General features: G+C 36.7%; 2 protein-coding genes across 3 annotated transcripts; both read left to right on the forward strand.

The window, feature by feature from the left end:
- The first annotated feature begins 312 nt into the window (after positions 1-312).
- On the forward strand, positions 313-4,952 carry LOC105784683 (elongation factor Ts, mitochondrial). Of its 2 annotated transcripts, none has more exons than XM_012610595.2 (9): positions 313-471; positions 746-1,061; positions 1,175-1,347; positions 1,516-1,605; positions 2,183-2,357; positions 2,539-2,723; positions 3,965-4,090; positions 4,441-4,529; positions 4,639-4,952. In XM_012610595.2, the coding sequence occupies exons 2-9, from the start codon at positions 767-769 to the stop codon at positions 4,682-4,684; spliced, it is 1,179 nt and encodes a 392-aa protein (XP_012466049.1). In that variant the 5' UTR covers positions 313-471; positions 746-766; the 3' UTR covers positions 4,685-4,952. The 2 variants fall into 2 exon arrangements, with proteins under 2 accessions (XP_012466049.1, XP_012466048.1); XM_012610594.2 differs by having other exon boundaries at positions 319-567.
- Positions 4,953-12,821: 7,869 nt separating this feature from the next.
- Positions 12,822-21,564, forward strand: LOC128042507 (uncharacterized). Its single transcript, XM_052633872.1, has 6 exons — positions 12,822-13,190; positions 13,317-13,878; positions 13,987-14,058; positions 14,215-14,472; positions 14,515-14,862; positions 21,398-21,564. The coding sequence occupies exons 1-6, from the start codon at positions 12,822-12,824 to the stop codon at positions 21,562-21,564; spliced, it is 1,776 nt and encodes a 591-aa protein (XP_052489832.1).

Raw genomic sequence — 21,564 nt, forward strand, 5'->3', positions numbered from 1 at the left:
AAAAATTATTTCAAAAATACAAAACTAAACTCCACCAAATTAAATAATTTTCACATAGTACATAGTTTGAGCAAGATTACAGGAAGATTCCAAAATTTCAATATTATCTAAAATTATTTAAGCTGATTTAATTTTGTTTGATATCAATAATATAAAAAATGTGAATTGAATCCATTAAAACGTATTAATCTCTTATTTAAGATTAAAAAGAGACTATAAATAATTTTAAACACGGTATCAACAAATTGATATCATAAACCACCTATAATAATAATGAGCATATATTACTTTTGCTTGATTTGAATTCCGTGGCTTTAGCTGATCAAATTTTTGGAAACAAATGAAACATAGTGTCTGCATCAAATTAGGGTTCGCCTCGGACAATTGAGTTGGGTTTTAAGCCCATTCGATCCAGTCTTCTCCACCCAGTTCCAGCTTCCACATTCCAAACCATCTAAAGCTGAAACTCAGGTTTATACTTCGTACTCGTTTAGACTTTAGAGAGTTTCATCAAATTTTCAGTGTTCCATTTCTCTATCTTTGCAAATCCACTCGTTTCATTCAAAGGTAGCCTCTCTTTTCTGTTTTTAAAGATATACATATACAAAGTTGAATCCTTTTACCAATACTTTTTGATCCTCTTAAAACCTTTAAACCCTGCTTCAAAGAGGAACTCTTGGTTTTTCTGTTTACGTCTTTTCTTTTCTTTTTTATGGATTTCTTTTGTAACTGTCGTTATTTGCAGCAAAAATATTAGACATAGAAAATGGCTTTCTTCAGAAATGCAAAGCAACCGCTTGGGATCTTATTGTACAACACCAGGCTGAGTACTTGTAGCAGACATGGGTACTCTACTTGGGCAACCAAAGGAACCTCCTTTGCTCAATCTACAGATACCAAAGCCTCAAAAACTGCTTATTTGTATTGGGTTTCGAGAAGATTCAATTCTCAGGCAGCTTCTTCTGCTGAGCAAATGAGCCTTATCAAGCAACTCAGGGAAAGAACGAGTGCTCCCATAAAGGATGTCAAGGCTTCTCTTGTTGATTGCAATTGGGATATTGGTATTCAATAGAAAATAGCCTGATTTTTTTTGGTTTTCTCTGACGTTATTTTTTCCCTTTTAGAATTGGTTTATATCAAATCATTTTGGATTATGATTTTGAATTGAATGCAGAGGCTGCACAGAAAGAATTGAGGAAAAGAGGAAACGTTTTGGCCATGAAAAAGTCGTCAAGGACTGCTACTGAGGGTCTGCTTGCTCTGGCTCAACTTGAGGGCAAGGCTGCTGTAATTGAACTTAATTGCGAGACGGATTTCGTTGCAAGGAATGAAATTTTTGAGTACTTGGTTAGTGGGAGTTAAAGGGGTTAATGATTTTCTTGTTAGCGCAAAAATTCCCATTTGAAGCCTATTCTTGAAAGTTTTGCTCTGTTTCCCTTTCTTGTATGCTACTGTTGTTACTTTTATTGGTACTGCATCATTGCTTGTAAATTTCTAATATTGTGTTTCATACAGGCTTTGGCATTGGCAAAGAAAGCTTTGTTTGTCCAAAACTCTTCCCAACAGATTCCTGGGGTTTTCTCATTTGGGCCTGAGTGTTTAGAGGTGAGAAATTTATATTCAAAAGCTTGTTATTATTTCTTTTTGTATTGGCATGAGATATGTTGTTTGCTTTTACCCTTTTCCATGTACACAATGTCTTAGTCCATATTTATAGGTTGGAAGATTCTTTTACGGTTTCACTCTATCTTCAATCTTTGTGATCAATAAGAATCAGTTTTATAGGACCTCATCTAGGGATACAATTCTGAAGCTCTTTATGGGGTATGGAAAAATGGACAGTATTAAGTAGCGATGCATTTTTGTCTAATCTCTTCAAAATTCAAAGAACCAACTTTGGTTTTCGTTTCTAAGTGAATTCTCTTGTTATGGTTGTAAAAGGTAATCATATGTGCTTTAAAACATTTATTATGAACTCATTCTTGTTTACAGATGTCATGAAACACTAATTGGTTTCCCCATCAAACCAGTGAATAAAAGGTTTGGTAGGTTAGCATAAGGTACTTATGTTGGCATTTTATTCTGAGTATGTATCAAATACCTGTTCCCCTCTCCCACTCTTGTGCAACTATAACGGGAATTGCCATGTCTTGAAGCTCCTTGATTATTCAATTGCTACCAGGACTTAAAATTAAATCTTGACCATCCAAAAATTAGTGGGGAGACAACCATTCAAAATGCAGTTACAGAAGTGGCTGCAATGATGGGAGAGAATATAAAACTCAGGAGGGGTGTTGTGATGTCAACATCTTCGCATGGAGTTGTTTCTGCTTACCTCCATAGATGTCCTCAACCAGGTTTGTTTCGTGGTGTTATTGTGTTGTTTGTTAGCCAGCATGCTTGCCCCTGCCCGCACAGACATTGAGTGCATTTCTCCCCCATTTTTCAACGTGTTATCTTAGTTGTAATGTTAATTCCTTGCAAGGCAAATAGAATTTGGCACAACAAAAGATATAATAATTTTTAATGTGGATGTAGGTTTGGGTCGAATTGCTGGAATTTTATCTCTTGAAGTTGAGAATGAGATTTCTCAATTGGATGCCCTCCAAAAGGTTGGCTCAGAGCTAGCAATGCATATTGTGGCAGCGAAGCCATTGTTCTTGACCAAGGAACTTGTGACCTCTGATGTGCTTAACAATGAACGCGAGATTCTGAAGTCTCAGGTACCTGTAATTCCATTCTCAGTTGCCTCTATTGTTTGCAAATTTGAATTATGCCAAAACTTTAATTTTCATCTATGGGAACAACCTTTGACACTAGCAAAGGAGGTGACCAGGGAGTCTTGTTAGTATAGTTCTTAAACCTGGACTAGCCATAGTGGTGGACTGCTGTTCTGAAGTCCCTATCTGGAAGGGGTCTATACCTGGTCAAAGTTTTTGATAAAGATCTATTGCAAACCAGTAGACTCCTTTGCTAAATTGCGTCAAGTGAAGTCACATAAGTGCTTTGGTGGGAATTCAACCCATGTGTATTATTGGGTAAGACCCTTTAGACTAGGTCTTGTCATGTGTGGTGTATTAGTTACAAGTTCAAAGTGGACATTTCATATATAATTAAGTCTTTTAGATGGTAACTCTTTATGGTACATATATTCATTTACTGAAAGGTTTCACCTATTGAGCAGACATTCATAGGCAAACTGTCTTAGCCGGGCTCTTTCCCTTATTTTTACTTCTTCCTCATGAATAACCTATGACGAACATGTGGAACTCGTCAAAGGGAATTCCAAACCATAGACTCTTTAAGCTCGAGTCTTAAACCTCGGTATATTGGAATAAATTTTTACTTAATTTTATTTCTCTCAATTAGTCTTTTAAATAGAGGTTACATAGGTTTACTTATTTGAATAAAAAACTTATAAGCTAAGGAAATTAAAACAAAGACTCTAAAGAAAGAAAGACTTTTAAACCCTAATACCATAAAGATACTTTTAATTAAAGATCTCCTAAAGATATAAAATACTCATAAATGAAATCTCCTAATACCTCTCCTAATAAAATAATAATAAACTAATCTAATAATAATGAATGGACATCTAACAATAATGGGGGCAGGCTTTAATAACCATGATTTCTATGCTTTTGTTCCTTTCATAATGGAAGAGAAGATTTTATTGGGTCTGTGGAGAAGATTTTGTTCGACAGAAATGTTTGCATATGTAAAATAATATCCGATTCCCATTTCCTAGTGTGATAGCTGTCCTTTGTAGTTAATAGCAACTTACAGATATAAAGCCTTAGAAAATGCAAAACCTTCTTGGATATATCTGCAAAATACATGTCAACATGTAATCTCTTGCATAATATTTGGAATTAGTTTTATTTTGATGCATCATATACAATGTAATGTGACTATCCTGGTCTTAAACTTCATTTCTATGGATTCTGATTTATTTTTATGTCAGGCCATAAGTACTGGAAAGTCTCCGATGGCCATAGAGAAAATGGTTGATGGTCGTCTGCGTAAATACTTTGAGGAGGTTGTTTTTATGGAGCAAAAGTATTTCTTAAATGATTCTTTAAGTATCAAGGTATCCTCTCTGTTGTATTTCAAACTTAAACTTGCTTTTAACTAATATGAAACTCATAGCTCTTCTTATTTGCTCATGGGATTGGGAATTCAAAGGGGCTAAAAAGAGGGTATCAAAAGGTTGAGACTTTCAAAGTTAGTCTCGCCTTGAAGCTTTGTACCCAGTAGTTGTTGGTGCACTCACTTCAATGTGGTTCCACTTTTATCAACCTATGGGGAACGTTCTGTCTTTACACGATGTAAAGATTTGAGTGCATTGAAACACTTGTTGACTAGTAATACTTGTGATTGCGCATGTGCATATGGTTTTTAAAAGTAAAATAGTGGATTAAAACTTATACCTTGTGCCAGACAATTTTGGATAATGTATCAAAGGAAGTTGGCTCACCAGTGAAGATTGGCAACTTTTTCAGAATGGAAGTTGGAGAAGGAATTCAAAGGTAAAGCAATCCCTACATTTTTACTTTTTTTGCTCGTGTGGGTGGGCTGTCCTCACTAAGATAACTCCTTTCTGCTAAATCGGGGTTCTTTTGGCGTCCTTATTTTCAGCCAAGAAGCGTCAAGTTCAGCTGAACCTGTTGCGCAGGCTGTTTAAGCTTAAAGACATAGTTCCATGAGGGCAAAGGGTTAAACCTTGAAAGCAGTCGACATAGGGTTAAGATTCTTGTTTATACTGAAATGATTGTGGAGGAGGCCTTTTCATTTCTTACTGGGACTGTTTTGTTCTATATTTTGCCTCTTCCAAGTTTTCTCTGGATTTGACTGTATAATTACCTTTTCTGGTCTGAAACAGTGTTGGAATAATCAGGAAACCATCCTAGTTTGAGTAGGCAAATGGGAAATGTTAATGCTGTCTTCTACAATATCCAATTCCCCGTATCGACTCCTAATAATACTACTTGTTTCATAAAATAATGATGGCCGGATACTTCCATAGGCATAACAAGACACGTTATTAACTTTTATATCAACTGTTTTCAATGCATTTAATTGTTTATTAATTTTTCAAATAATATATTTTAACTACTCAAATTGTTGAACGTAAAATTTATTTATCTATTTCTTGATAATAAAAATTTTATATCATAATTACAGCATTTTATCATGAATATACAATTTTATGTAATTAAGACAAAGGAACATTATTCAAAATAATAAGTTATTTATAAATATTTTATATTTTCTTATAACCAAATATTTATTAAAATTAAAATTTTATTTATAAATGTGATAATTTTGCAAATAAACAAAAATATATTTAAAATGATAAATTTATTAATATAATGGACAATAAATGTTATATTAGTCTGTTGAAGAGTTCCTTTAAACTCGTGCTTATATATATATATAATTAGTTTTTATATAAAGAATATATAAAATGATATTTATTTAAGTGAGTTTTTTAAAATAGTGGCTTAAGTTATTTTGTTTAAATATATTATATAAAAATTTTAAAAGATGGAAATATTTTAAAATATTTGTTATTTAAAAAAGTTTTGGGTTTTAAATTAAATTAGTATTTGGTTAACTCGTGATATAGTTTTATAATAAGATTTTTTATATCTTTACAATTGACTTACCTATGACAGAGTAAATCATTATCAACTCACTTGTCAATGATTGTCTGAATATTTCAAACTCACAGCATGAACACTCAATGTCATTAGGCCAAGAGTTAAGTTCATAAGGAAGTGAAGTACAGGAATAAACAAGTTTTCTTATCCATACGATGTACGAGTTTATTATATTTATTAATTAAATTATATTTAGATTGTTTTTAAAAAAGTTGTATCATTTCACTAATTACATGATGCAAAATTAAAATATAATAATATATAAGTTTAAATTTTAAAACATGATAACTGATTTTGAAGGTAAATATGTGATTCTATCTATTTTCTGATTTCAATCCAAAATTCATTTGTAAGTTTCGAGAAATATTGTTGATTTATCATGGAAATGGTTTTTAATAATTAAATGTTATTATTATTTTTCTTTAATATATAATTATGAATTGAAAACAATTTAAATCATAACCAATTCATTAAATAATCTTTAATTTTTGTTTTCAGAATAGATCTAAGTGGACAATTAAAATGCTTATCAAAATACTCATAAAATAAATATTAGATCATATATGGAAAAGTTGGATAAAAAAATGGGAAGTTTTTTATGCTTGTGAATCAGTTCTAATTTGAATCACGTTTATTAGAGTAAGTAAAAAGTTGAAGATTCAATATTAAATAATAAATAAATGTGTCATAATTCCATATTTATATTGTAATACCCAAATTTTTACCCGGCCCATAATAAACAAATAAAGTCCAGTTTTTACAAGCCCAATTACAAGACAAGTTACATGGCCCGATTTCAAACGGTGGCCCAGTTACAAACACGGCCCAAAATAGATGAAGAAACCCTAGGGTTTCTAATCTTCAACAGCGCCGCAAGACGAGTCCTCCGGATCTCCGTGATCTTCACCTGCAAGGAAACAAAACAACAATGAAAGAAATAAAACAGCAAAGATAGAAAGAAAATCAAAGATTCGTAAATCGAATCAAACAAGATTTGTTTCTTTATTTCTTTTTATTTTTCATTCGGCTATAAAAAAAGCCATTAACACACTGTAATAGGGATCGAAAATTCAGAAATCAAATAAAATAGAGGCTTTTACTTTCGCAATACAGAGCAAAATCAATACAAGGTTTACATCTACAGTTTTTTTATCTTGTTTTATTGTAATCTATTATTATTTTTCTATTCGAATAAAAAATAAATTAAATTAAAGGAAAGAAATAACCTTTCTTTTGGAAGCGCCGTGAGACGGCTGAGGGAGCCACCCCCGAGGATCGGTGGCCGGAAACCGAAAGGTTTCGTGTTGTTTCGAACCTTTTTGCTGATATTTTGAAGGATTTAAGCCCAGATTTGGGCATAAGGGGGTCGAGAAGGCCAAACTGGGGATTTTCACCTTTTCCGGCCACCGCAGACGGTGGTGCCGGCACCGGAGATCGGCAGCCGAAGCGATGGCCCACGAAGGGCCGATGACCGACCGATGGCCAGAGAACAGAGGGGCTGAGAGTGTTTCTTAAAAGGATTTGTGGTTTTTTTTTCTTAAAAATGTTTTAAAATGAATTTTTTTGGAGAATTTAGGGTATTTATAGGGTACCAAAACGGTACCGTATTGGAGAGCCCCCAGACGCTCAAAACGGCGTCGTTTTGGGGAGGCCGACCCGAATCCGACCCGACCCGGCCTAGGATCCGCATTTTTTTTAGCGGAGGGGTAAATTGTGCTTTTATCCCCTCCACCTTCTTACATTTTTACAATTAAGTTTTTTTTTATTTTTTAATTTTTACCCTTTTATTGATTTCAATTTCAATTTGGTCCAACTTGCAACGACGCCGTTTTAGAGGAGAAGGGAAAATTTCCCTTCCAGCCCCTCTATGTAATTCGCGCGTCTCATTTAGTCCTATAGGCTTTATTTATTTGCGGATTTACCCCAGATTTTTTTCTTGCAGTTCAATTTAGTTTTTTTATATTTTTCTTAAAAATTAGTTAGTTTTGATAATATAATTTTTTTTATAATTTTCATATGTAATTATTATTATTTTATTTATATATATGTATATTTATTTTTTATGTAAGTATTTATACCTTTTTAAAAACTAATATTTTTCGCATATTTATGTATACACATATTTTATTTATTTATTTAATTTTGATAATGTGGATATTATTTAATTATTTTAAACCTATATATATTTTTATGTGTACATGTATACATCCTTTTGATTTTTTCAATCCTTGGTTTATCAATTTATATTTGCATTTTTTATTATTATCTTGTCCATTTATTTGATATTTTACATGTCATTATTTTTATTTATTTATTTATTTACTCCTATTATTTCTATACAATTGTTGTATTTATTATTAATATTTGTTTAAAGGGCATTTATTCATACATTCAATATAACATTACAACATCTTCTCGATTTTAAAATGAATTTTTCAAAATAGAGATAATACTCGTATTTAGGATTTTTCAAGAAAATTGAGCCCTAACATATTGGGTTCCGATTTTTTTTGTGAAATCTAACAATCGAGGATTGCTCTTTAAATCAAATAAAATAAAACTTATCATCGGGAATTCAATATGTTGTGTCCTAATATATTGGATGTGACACGTTGATTTCTCAAGATAATTTTTTAAAAAAAATAAAGGAGGTATTGAATGTTTGGAATTTTAAGGAATTGTGCCTAACGTATTGGGCCGCGATTTCTTCATAAATTTTAAACAATTAGATATTTTCTTAAATTTTATTATACGAGTTTTTGACTAACTCATTGTGAAGAGAGTAAAGTGTTGTGCCCTAACGTATTGGGTGTGATATTTTTCTTTTTTTCAAAATGAGAAGGTCTTAATAAATAATTTAATTTAATTAAGGATCGCATTTTCATTCTTGACTTCAAGACATTTATTAATCAACTTGGTACCAATTTTTGGGCGTTATGAGGGTGCTAATCATTCCTCGTACGTAACTGACTCCCGAACCTGTTTTTCTAAAACTCGCAGACCAAAGTCATTTTTAGGTGATCCAATCACACCTTAATAAAAGATTGGTGGCGACTCCCAATTTTCATTTTTTAAATTCGACAACCTAAAATCTTTTATTTTCCAAAAAATGGTTTCGACAGCTTGACGACTCCACTGGGGACTTTTTTAAAAAATAGGAGAGTCGAGCCACAAAGTTGATTAAATTGTCTTATGATCGAGAAAGTTTTTCAAAAAATTCATGATATCTTTTGAATTCATGTATTTAAGTATTGTTTGCATTACGCATTACATGAGTTGAATGATTTTACCCTTTTAAGTGGGAGTGAGAAACTAGTCCTTCGTGAGATTTTCACCTCCGTGCAGGGTAGTGCACCGCTTCCGGGATACATCCGTACCTATGTCTTCGTGAGATTTTCATCTCCGTGCAGCCATAGGGAAATGTATTCCCCTGAACCGAACTCGATCCATATGAGCCTATAATGGGTGAAGATTGAGAAATCTGCTGGTTCGGGTACCTTTACCTTAGAAGCCGAACTTCATATAATGAACCTTAGGAATCCACCCTAGGTAGAACTATACTGAACCGTAGTAGACATCCGATTAGGTGTTTTACTATTTCTTGATTATATTTTGTATTATTATATGACACTGACTTTTTGTGTTTTATCTTGATTGCATGACATGGCATTTCATTTCATCATAAAAGGCGTCGGTTCATATTCAGTTGCTAGATAGAGAGTTTATCATGGAAAAAAGGGTTTCTTGATAAAGTGGAGGATAATGCGGCTGTCCGAACTTGGTCTGAAACAACACAGCAAGAAAAGGGTGATAGTTTGGTTGACGGGCATGTATCAGAATTATGGGACTTTACGCATATCAGTGTGACATAAAACAATTTGCAAGAATTGAAGGAAATCTGGGGTCAGTGGAGTGATGAGGTTAGACAGTTATTTTATAATAATTATGGGGATCTGCCTTATTTGCTTGATGTAAAGGTGGGCAAGCATTTGTTTCAAGCCCTCGCCCAGTTCTGGATTCCTGCTTACAGCTGCTTTACATTTGGGAAGGTCGATTTGGTGCCTATGATAAAGGAATATATGGCTTTACTCCGATGTTCAAAGTTTTAAGTGGACAGGGTCTACTTGAGAGCGGTAAATTTGCCAACCTTTTCAAAGAAGCTGATGAGTGTAACAGGAATGAGTGAGCAGTGGGTTGTTGCACGGATTAAGCAAAAGGGGGATAGTAAGTGCGTTCCTTGGAGAAGCTTCAAAGATGCAATTCTCACACATCCAGACGTAAGAAAGAGGTTAGATGTATTTGCTTTAAGTATATACGGCTTGGTTGTCTTCCCTAAAGCCTTGGGGTATGTGGATGAAGCAGTCACTGATTTATTCGACCGGCTCGATAAGAAAGTTACACCGATTCTAGTAATTTTGGCAGAAACTTTCAGGTCATTGAGTGCATGCTGAAGGACGGGTGAAGGTAGATTTATTGGATGTGCACAACTTCTACTCGCATGGTTTCACAGTCACTTTTGGAAGGTGGATAAAGTTTCGTACCGGATTTTCTCTGAAAATTATTCACCGCTAAGGAGATAGTAGTTACGCCAAGGAGAGACGACATTTTGAAAGAGAAGTGGATGGCAATTCTTCAAAATCTTCAACAGGAGGACGTTGAGTGGAGAGCTCCTTGGTTGCTTCCAGACGAGATCTTGTATAGGTGTGGTAGTTTTGATTGGGTTCCTTTGCTTGGTATTTGGGGATAGCTGTGACCCAAGGGATAGTTGATTGTGAATTTTCGTACAAAGATGATGGTTATAGAAAGAAGATTCAAGAGATGTCTAGCACGTGGAAACAGACTCGCCGAATGAAGGGGTTAGCTATGGGTCCGATAACAATTCATGAGTATAATGAATGGTGGCATAGGAGAATCAACGACAATATACCCAAGGTAAATCAAGAGGGTCGCCAGCCAATAGAGGAGCATTTGCGAGTTATTCCTTCTGAGTTGGAAATCATAAGACGAGATTTTGAGAGAAGAAATACGGATTTAGAAAAGAAGATAGAGCAAATGGAGGAAGAAAAGATGAACTTGAGATTGGACATAAACGTTCAGAAGCTTGAAACTGAGAAATTAAGGAAAGAGAAAAACAAGGTTGAAGAGGAGCTGGGTAGTCTGAAGACGGATTATAAAAAGTTACGTCTGTCAATGAGAACTGTCGGGCTGGGAAAAACATCAGGACAGTGGCGAGCAGAAATTTGAGAAGAAAATGATAAAGCTGATATATGGGAACAGAAATTCCAAGAAATGCAGAGACGAAACGAGGCTTTAGAAAAGAGTTTGTCAGAAAGCCAAAAGAAAAAAGGTGAGTTAAAGGATAGGGTGATCGTGTTGGAAGGATCTCTTCATCAGTATTGAAATCGAAATTCCGCAATATAGTTGAAAGCAAGCTTGAGCAAGATTGAGGAAATGAAGCAAAGAATCAAAGAACTAGAAACGGCGTTGCAAAATTGTGAAAATCGGATCAAGCACTTGGAAGCAAATGAAAATCGTAATAAGGAACAGCTATGCTACTTTTAGAACCAAGTTAGGAGCAGAGATCATATTATGGAGGAAGCTGTGGTCCAGATCCAAGAAGTAGCTGATCATGTACAAGCTTTGGTAGTACAAGCAGATATGCTGAGTGTGAAGTACGAATTAGAATCAGATCGGGGGCAAGAGTTAGTTGTGTTACTTAGGAAGATTAAAATGCTAAGCAATAGGGCAAAGCTTTATTTGTAATTCACTTTATGTAAAGAAATTTGCTTTCTAGTAAAGTTTTCTTATATGGAATTGAATCAAAATTGACGTCTTTTTTGCATTCATGCATTGCATTACTTCATATGCATTTAAAAATATTAAAAGATTCTAATCAGCCTACTAAACACCGCTACGGTACTCGATCAAAAACTAAGGATATGGATTAAATGATGGAAAGGCTAAAACAGTCCCAAAAGAAAATACAGAAGTAGCTTCAAAAGCAAATGAATGAGCAGCAAAAAATGATAGACAAAATGATGGAATCTCAAGGGAGTATGATGGCCCAGTTAACTCAATGGTTCAACAAGGGAACTGATAAAGGAAAAGGCTCTGTGCTCAATGTTGAAGAATGAGACAATGAGGGACATGTCTATCCTCTAAACTTTACTTCCCAACAAGTTGAGATATGCCCGCGTAGGTCCTCTATTACCTTTAATCCTCAGCAATTTCAAGGTGATGCTGCAACACTAATGAATCTCCAGAAAGGATTAGGCTCTAAACCCGGAGTCAACCTTGTTAATCCTGTTATCCCTGATTTTGATGAGACGGCTGGAAAGGAGAAAATGAATGACGAGTTGCCAAAACAGTTAGAGGAGAAGTACAAATGGCTGGAAGAGAAATTTAGAGCGATGGAAGGTACGGAGAGCTACTATGGGATGGATGCTAAAGAATTGAGCCTGGTCTCGGATTTAGTACTCCCTTACAAGTTCAAAACGACAGAGTTTGAGAACTACAATGGAACTAGTATCCCTGAAGCTCATATTACCATGTTCTGCAGATGAATGACCGGTTATGTCAATAATGACCAACTCTTGATACATTGCTTCTAAGATAGCCTCACAGAGGCAGCATCCAAGTGGTACAATCGATTGAACCGTACCCAAATTAATTCATGGAGAGATCTGGCACAGGCGTTCATAAAACAGTACAGTCATGTGACTGACATGGTACCTGATAGGATCACTCTGCAGAATATGAAAAAGAAACCAAGCGAAAGTTTTAGGCAATACGCACAGAGATGGAGGGATGTTGTCGTACAAGTTCAGCCATCTCTTCTAGAAAGAGAGATGATGATGCTTTTTGTTAACACCTTGAATTACACACATGTTGGGAAGTGCTACTAAAAGCTTTTCTGACATAGTTATGAATGGCGAAATGATAGAAAATGCAATCAGAAGCGAGAAGATAGATGCGGGAGAAAGTAGTAAAAGGTCGACCTCGAAGAAGAACAAAAATGAGGTCAACAATACAAGTTCATATTCAAAGACAATTACGGTGAATCAGCCGGGAAAAGTGGCTGTTAACCAACAAGGTTCATCAAAACGAGGATCCGATACAAGGAAAAATACGGAGAAGCTTCAATTTACGCCGATTCCAATGTCGTATAGGGAATTATATCAGAATCTATTTAATGCACACGTGGTTTCCCCTTACCACTTGAAACCTCTGCAGTCTCTGTACCCCAAGTGGTATGATGCAAACGCACAATGCGATTATCATGCAGGAATCGCAAGGCATTCTATAGAACATTGTACGGCGTTCAAAAAGCTGGTAGAAAGACACATAAGCATGGGTATTGTTAAAGTGGATGATTCGCCCAGTATAGAGAATCTGTTACCTAATCATAATGAAAATGAAGTGAACATGATAGGAGGTAACATGGGTAGGGAAATCAAAGAGGATATCGTAATAGTGAAGATTCCTTTGAGATGGATCTGGAAGAAGATGGTAGAAAGAGGGTTGCTGGTATTGGATTCAAAAAGAAGCTTTGAAAGGATGGAAAATTACTGTGAGTTCCATCATAAGGAAAGACATGAAATTCAAGAATGCACAGAATTCAGAGCCTTGGTTCAAGGCCTGATGGATAACAAGGAAATGGAGTTTTATGAAGAAGTTAAGGAGGAGGAGAGTATTTGCACATTCGAATCCACAAAGGTTCCAAGAGTAACTCAGCCTGTGGTCATCATCTCGCGGCCAAGGAATGATGAAGTGAGAGCGCCAGTAATGCCAAGAATCATAATAAAGAAACTTGTAACCTTTTCTTACCAAGATAGTAGGAAGGTTCCGTGGAACTATGAGTGCAATACAACTGTCCCTGGAATAGAGACTACAAAGGACCAGGATGTGAGTGCCAATCCAGAACATGTGAAAGGAAGGGCCATGATAGTGGAACAAGAGGGGGAAATAGCTAAGCCTGTGTTGTCTATCAACGAGCCAGTGAAAGAGGAAGAAGCCATGAAATTCCTTAAATTCTTGAAGCATAGCGAGTACAATGTTGTCGAACAGTTGCATAAACAACCGGCTTGCATATCCGTATTAACCTTGCTCTTGAATTCAGAAGTATACCAAAGTGCGTTGATGAGGATGTTAAATGAGACCTATGTGGCCGATGATATTTCTGTCAGCAAGTTAGATCGGTTGGTCAATAATATCAGTGCTGATAATTTCATATTCTTCAATGATGATGAAATACCTCCTGGGGGCGTGGGATCTACTAAGGCTTTGCATATCACTGCACGATGCAATGGGCATATTTTGCCAGGAGTGTTGATTGACAATGGATCAGCTTTGAACGTGTTGCCATTATTCACACTCAACAGGCTTCCCATAGACAGTTCGTATATGAAAACATGCCAAAATATGGTGAGGCGTTTGACTGATGAAAGAAAGGTCATGGGAAGAATTGAGATACCCCTACTGATTGGCCCAACAGTTTATGAGGTAGATTTTATTGTGATGGATATCAAACCTTCCTACAATTATTTATTAGGAAGACCGTGGATACATTCGGTGGGGGCAGTACCGTCATCATTACATCAGAAGCTGAAATTAGTGTCAGAAGGTCGGCTAGTGATAATAAATGCCGAAGAGGATATAATAGCAGCTGTATCCAATGAGATGTCGTACGTGGAGACTAGCGATGAGTCAGCAGAATGTTCATTTCGATCTTTGGAGTTTGTAAATGTGGCATTTGTTCCTGAAGGAAGCAAAGTTTTGGTGCCTAAATTATCCAAAACTACAAAGATGGGTTTGCAGTTGTTGGTAGGAAAATGAGCTTTACCTGGAAAAGGGTTGGGGAGATACCTTCAAGGGAGGATTGAGTTTCCAGTACTGAAAGGAAAGCAAGATCACTTTGGCTTAGGATACAAGCCAGACAGAGGACAGAGAAAGAAGGAGTTAGAAAAAAGACAGGAAAGAAAAAGGGCGTGTCTAAGTGGGGAGGAAACCAAATGGGAGCCAATGATAATTCCACACGTATCCAAAACCTTTGTATCTGGAGGAGTTATTCATGCTGAGAGAAAGATACCGATTGAGGAAAGCATTGAAGAGACGTTGGGAGATATGCACATCAATGCCATTCATGAGCATCTGAATGAAGAGAGGAGCTGGTTAGATATTCGTCCTTATGAGCCTGGGAGTGTTCTGGACAATTGGACTGCGGAAGAAATACCTAAAGTTTTTAGAACTGTCTCAGAGTAATATTCAGAACAAACTTGTTGTTTTAGCCTAGAAATAACATGAACTCTTTTGTGAAATAGGCTTATGTTTGAATACCATTATTTTAATCAAACATCTTTGCAATTGTTTCGAGCAAATATTCTTTCATTCTTTCCATACAAGTAAATATATTCTTTCATTTATAATCATTGCACAAGTAATTGTACATAAATTCATACATTTTTTTGTAACCATATTAGTTCCCTGTATATCAACGACGTGAATGACGCCGCTACGAACTCAAAGTGTCCTTTTGAACGAAAATGTGTTTAGAGGGATCGCACGAATTTGAAGGTGATGAAGATTGTGGTTTATGTCTGGACTTGTTGAGGATGGTAGAGCAATAAGAAAAACAAATCCTACCTCACAAAGAGACAGTAGAAATTGTGAGCTTGGAAGAAGGAAAGAGGTGAAAATTGGAACTGAGATTTTCGCAAGAACAAGACGAAACCTCATTGAATTACTCCGAGAGTTCAAAGACGTCTTCGCGTGGTCATACCAGGATATGCCTGGATTTAGCACTGACATTGTGGTACATCGCCTACCGATAAGGGAGGATTGTAAGCGAGTTCAACAGAAGCTCAGAAGAATGAGGCCTGATGTTGTACTTAAAATAAAAGAGGAGATCAAGAAGCAGTTTGATGCTGGTTTTTACAGGAGGTCAAATATTCTGAATGGGTAGCCAACATCGTTCCAGTTCTCAAAAAAGATGGAAAAGTACGAATGTGTGTGGATTACAGAGATTTGAACAAAGCAAGCCCAAAGGACAATTTCCCATTGCCACATATTGATATTCTGGTCAATAATACGGCGGTATATTCGTTGTTTTCTTTCATGGATGGGTTCTCAGGATATAATCAGATAAAGATGCATCCAGAGGATATGGGAAAGACTACATTCATTACTTTGTGGGGAACATTTTGCTATAAAGTAATGCCGTTCGGATTAAAGAATGCGGGAGCAACATATCAGAGAGCCATGGTAGCCTTGTTTCATGATATGATGCACAAAAAAATTGAGGTGTATGTTGATGATATGATCGCTAAATCCAGAACAGAGGAGAAGCATGTACAGGTCCTAAGAAAATTGTTCTTAAGACTAAAGAAGTTTCAGCTCAAGCTCAATCTGACAAAATGCACTTTTGGAACCAGGTCAGGAAAGTTGTTGAGCTTCATAGTCAGTGAAAGAGGAATCGAGATTGATCCAGACAAAGTCAAGGCAATACAAGATTTACCACCACCACGTACTCAGAAAGAAGTTTGAGGTTTTTTAGGAAGATTAAATTACATTGCTCAGTTCATTTCACAGTTGACCAAGAAATGTGATCTCATATTTCGCCTTTTGAAAAAACATAATCCAGGGGTTTGGAATGAAGAATGCCAGTGAGCTTTTGAAAAGATAAAGCAATACCTATCCAATACTCCAGTTCTGTCACCACCTAGCCCAGATAGACCCTTGATTTTGTATTTAACGGTGTTCGACAACTCCATGGGATGCGTGCTGGGTCAACATGATGCAACTGGAAAGAAGGAAAAGGCGATTTACTATCTCAGCAAGAAATTCACTGATTGTGAGATGAGATATTCGCCTATCAAAAAATTATATTACGCCCTGATTTGGACTACCAAGAGGTTGAGGCAATACTTACTCTATCATACGACTTGGCTAATTTCAAAATTAGACCCTTTGAAGTATATGATGGAGTCAACAGCATTGAATGGAAGAATGGCTAGATGGCAAATCTTGCTCTCTGAGTTTGATATTGTATATGCAAGTCCGAAGGCCATCAAGGGGAGTGCGGTAGCAGATTTCTTGGCTAGCAGAGCTCTGGAAAATTATGAGCCTCTGGACTTTGATTTCCCGAATGAAGATTTGATGCATGTGGCAAATGCTGAAGAGGATCCCCAAGAAAATCATTCTTGGAGATTAAACTTTGACGGAGCATCGAATGCACTAGGCAATAGGATTGGTGCAGTCCTGGTGTCTCCGAATGGAGATTATCATCCTTTCACCAGTAAATTAGACTTTGATTGCACTAACATGGCTAAGTATGAAGCTTGCATCATGGGTATACGGGCAGCCATAGAGTGGAAAATCAAGACATTAGAAGTGTACGGAGACTCAGCATTAGTGATATACCAACTAAGAGGGGAATGGGAGACAAGAGACCCTAAGTTGATTCATTATCGGAGATTGGTTCTGGAATTGATTGAAGAATTTGACAACATTACCTTTTGTTATCTCCCACGGAAGGAAAATCAGATGGCTGATGCTCTTGCTACTTTAGCTTCCATGATTAAAGTGAATCAGTTAGAGGACATGAAGCCCATTCAAATTAGTATTTATGAGATCCCGGCCCACTGTTACAGCATTGAAGAAGTGGTGAATGATAATCGTCCCTGGTACCAAGATATATTGCTATATGTGAAGAATCGCGAATATCCTGATCAAGCAACGGAGAATGATAAGAGGACATTAAGGAGATTAGCTATTGACTATGTCCTAGATGGAGAGATCCTATACAAAAAAGGAAAGGATCGAGTACTGTTGAGATGCGTGGACGCTGTAGAGGCTAAGGAAATTTTAGAAGAAGTCCATGAGGGTGTTTGTGGAACGCACGCCAATGGATTCACAATGGCTAAACAGATCATGAGATTTGGATATTACTGGCCCACCATGGAAAGAGATTATATCAATCATGCCAAGAAATGCCATAAATGCCAAATTTACGGGGATAAAATGCACGCGCCTCCTTCACCTCTTCATGTTATGACTTCTCCATGGCCTTTCTCCATGTGGGGTATAGACGTCATTGGACCAGTATCACCGAAGGCTTTTAATGGACATTGTTTCATTTTTGTGGTTATTGACTATTTCACTAACTGGGTAGAAGCAGCCTCATATGCTAATGTCACGAAGTCAGTAGTCAGTAAGTTTTTGAAGAAAAAGATCATATGTCGATATGGAATGCTTGAAAGAATCATATCTGACAATGCGCTGAATCTGAATAACAACACAATAGCAGAAGTCTGCAGTCAGTTCAACATTAGACACCATAATTCGTCACCATATCGTCCAAAAATGAATGGTGCAGTAGAGGCGACAAACAAAAATATTAAGAAGATTGTGGCGAAGATGGCTGAAACTTACAAAGATTGGCATGAGAAGTTACCATTCGCTCTTCTGGCTTACCGAACATCTGTCAGGACTTCTACTGGGGCAACACCTTTTTCTTTGGTTTATGGAATTAAGGCAGTTTTACCTATTGAGGTTGAAATTCCTTCTCTCTGGGTATTGGCTGAGCTAAAGTTGGATGAGGCCGAATGGATCCAATCTCGGTATGATCAGTTGAACCTGATTGAAGAGAAAAGACTAAAAGCTATTCGTCATGGTCAAATGTATCAAAAACGAATGATGCGAGCTTATAATAAGAAGGTTCATCCCAGAGAATTTCATGAGGGGGATTTGGTTTTGAAAAAGATCCTCCCTTTACAAAAGGATTTTAGAGGGAAACGGATGCCGAACTGGGAAGGACCTTATGTTGTGAGAAAGGCTTTTTCTGGAGGCGCTTTGATTTTGAGTGAAATGGATGGCAAAAATCTTCCGAATCCTGTAAATTCAGATTCGGTCAAGAAATATTTCACTTGAAGAAAGGAATGAGTCAAAGTGAAAACCCACAAAGGGCGCTCTGATTTCTGAAAAAAAAAAGATGGAGAGGCCAAAGTGAAAACCCGAAAAGGGCGCCTTGAGACCAAAGAGGGTTTAAGTTGAAAACCCAAAAAGGGCGGCTCAAACACTGTCAGATTGGGGTATATGGTGATCCTGCTACACTTAAGTCAACAAGGAAAGTATAGGCGACGTTTTGGGGGCATCGATAAAGTGCTGTAAATTCCCTAAACACATGTTAAATTCAGGATGGTTCTTGGTTTGCTCGGAGAAGTTCAAGCGGTGATATCCAAGGCATTTAGTCTTCATATAACTTGTATCGAGTTTTTTTTTCTTGTAAATACTTCATTCTTCGTTGTTCTTGAATACTTTTTTTTTCAAGACACTTGCTATCAATAAATTCCTTTTCTATTATTCAAGTTATCCCTTGAATTAATTCATTTTTTAGTCAATATTTTGATCTTTGAGCAAGCATGTTGCATTAGAATAATGATTAATGGACTAAAAAACTTTCACAAAAGAAGTTTTGCATATTACTCTTGGAATTTCTAAATAGTTTAGAACGCACCAGGTTTAAAAGTCTAAGAAGGAAAAAGACTAAATTAAGACTGTTCTTTCAGACTTTGTTGTCTAAATACTGAATGAGATGACAAGAAGTCTTGATTGGTGACGCTTCAATTATCAAAGAGTAGGAAGAAATTCCCAAAAAAACTCTTCATTTGTGCATGAGCATTTGGTATGACACATTGGGATTGGTGCAAAAGAGTTTCATGATCTATATCCTTGAATTATGATAAGAGAGGACTGAGAAGAGTCAAATTTTCCTACCATTGGGTCACAGTGGAAGGAGATGGTCAAATTCTGCGTCCTAATGGATTGAGTTTTGAAGTTCACAATGGGGGCAATTTGATTAAGTGTTTCTTTGGAGATGACAGCCAAACAGAGGGCGTCAGCAATAAAAACATTAATAAACTGTAAATGATAACTTGAGTGATAATTCTCGAAAAATGTCATTCTGCATTCATCCAAATATCATTCGTACATGTCTAGTTAGGAGCATTGAAGTCATTTTGATCATAACATCCTAATCACTAGGAATAATTAAGTTCATAGAATAGATTTTTACAGGTCATGTTCCCTAGAGAACAGATCGGTATCCAGTAATCCTATCTCCTTGAGGTTGCAGTGGAGCGGATTAAAACCTCAGATCTTATTTCTCTGAAGTTGCAGAGAGCAGATTGCATCTAGTCTTATCTCTCTGAAGTTGCAGTGGAGCAGACTAAGCAAGTCTTATCTTCCTGAAGTTACAGTGAGGCAGACTGAAGATTGCAAATCTTATCTCGCTGAAGTTGCAGTGGAGCATATTAACGCCGATAATCCTATCTCGCTGAAGTTGCAGTGGATAGATTAAAACCTCAGATCTTATCTCTCTAAAGTTGCAGAGAGCAGATCGCATCTAGTCTTATTTCCCTAAAGTTGCAGTGGAGCAGACTAAGCAAGTCTTATCCTCCTGAAGTTGCAGTGAAGCAGATTAAAGCCGATAATCCTATCTTGCTGAAGTTACAGTGGGCGGATTAAAACCTTAGATTTTATCTCTCTGAAGTTGCAGAAAGCAGATCGCATCTAGTCTCATCACCCTAAGGTTGCAGTGGAGCAGACTAAGCAAGCAAGTCTTATCCTCTTGAAGTTGCAGTGAGGCAGACTGAAGATGACAAATCTTATCTCCCTAAAGTTGCAGTGGAGCAGATTAAAGTCAGTAATCCTATGTCCCTGAAGTTGCAGTGGAGCGGATTAAAACCTTTGATCTTATCTCTCTGAAGCTGCAGAGAGCAGATCACATCAAATCTTATCTCCCTGAAGTCGCAGTGGAACGGATTAAAACCTTGGATCTTATCTCTCTGAAGTTGAAGAGAGCAGATCGCATCTAATCTTATCTCCCTAAAATTGCAGTGGGCCAGACTAAGCACACCAATCCTATTTCCCCAACGTTGCGGTGGAATGGATCGAGACTCCACTTTCTATACCTTTGGAAATGCAGTAGAAAGGAATGTGGCTGGTTCAAGAAGAAGAGCACCAAGAGCCAACGTGACCGGGTAAAAAATTGGCCATTTCTAAGTCTTTGCTCCGTTCTTGTTATACAACAACGAGCAAAGAAGGGTAGCTGTAATACCCAAATTTTTACCCGGCCCATAATAAACAAATAAAGTCTGATTTTTACAAGCCCAATTACAAGACAAATTACATGGCCCGATTTCAAACGGTGGCCCAGTTACAAACACGGCCCAAAATAGATGAAGAAAGGGTTTCTAATCTTCAACAGCGCCGCAAGACGAGTCCTCCGGATCTCCGTGATCTTCACTTGCAAGGAAACAAAACAACAAGGAAAGAAATAAAACAGCAAAGATAGAAAGAAAATCAAAGATTCGTAAATCGAATCAAACAAGATTTGTTTCTTTATTTCTTTTTTATTTTTCATTCAGCTATAAAAAAGCCATTAACACACTGTAATAAGGATCGAAAATTCGAAAATCAAATAAAATAGAGGCTTTTACTTTCGCAATACAGAGCAAAATCAATACAAGGTTTACATCTACAGTTTTTTTATCTTATTTTATTGTAATCTATTATTATTTTTCTATTCGAATAAAAAATAAATTAAATAAAAGGAAATAAATAACCTTTTCTTTTAGAAGCGCCGTGAGACGGCTGAGGGAGCCACCCCCGAGGATCGGTGGCCAAAAACTGAAAGGTTTCGTGCTGTTTCAAACCTTTTTGCTGATATTTTGAAGGATTTAAGCCCAGATTTAGGCATAAGGGGGTCGAGAAGGCCAAACCGGGGATTTTTCCCCTTTTTCGGCCACCGCAGACGGTGGTGCCGGCGCCGGAGATCGCCGGCCGGCGCGGTGGCCCACGAAGGGCCGATGACCGACCGATGGCCGGAGGACAGAGGGGCTGA

This window comes from Gossypium raimondii, chromosome 7 (assembly GCF_025698545.1).
Source record: "Gossypium raimondii isolate GPD5lz chromosome 7, ASM2569854v1, whole genome shotgun sequence".
Taxonomy (NCBI): Eukaryota; Viridiplantae; Streptophyta; class Magnoliopsida; order Malvales; family Malvaceae; genus Gossypium; species Gossypium raimondii.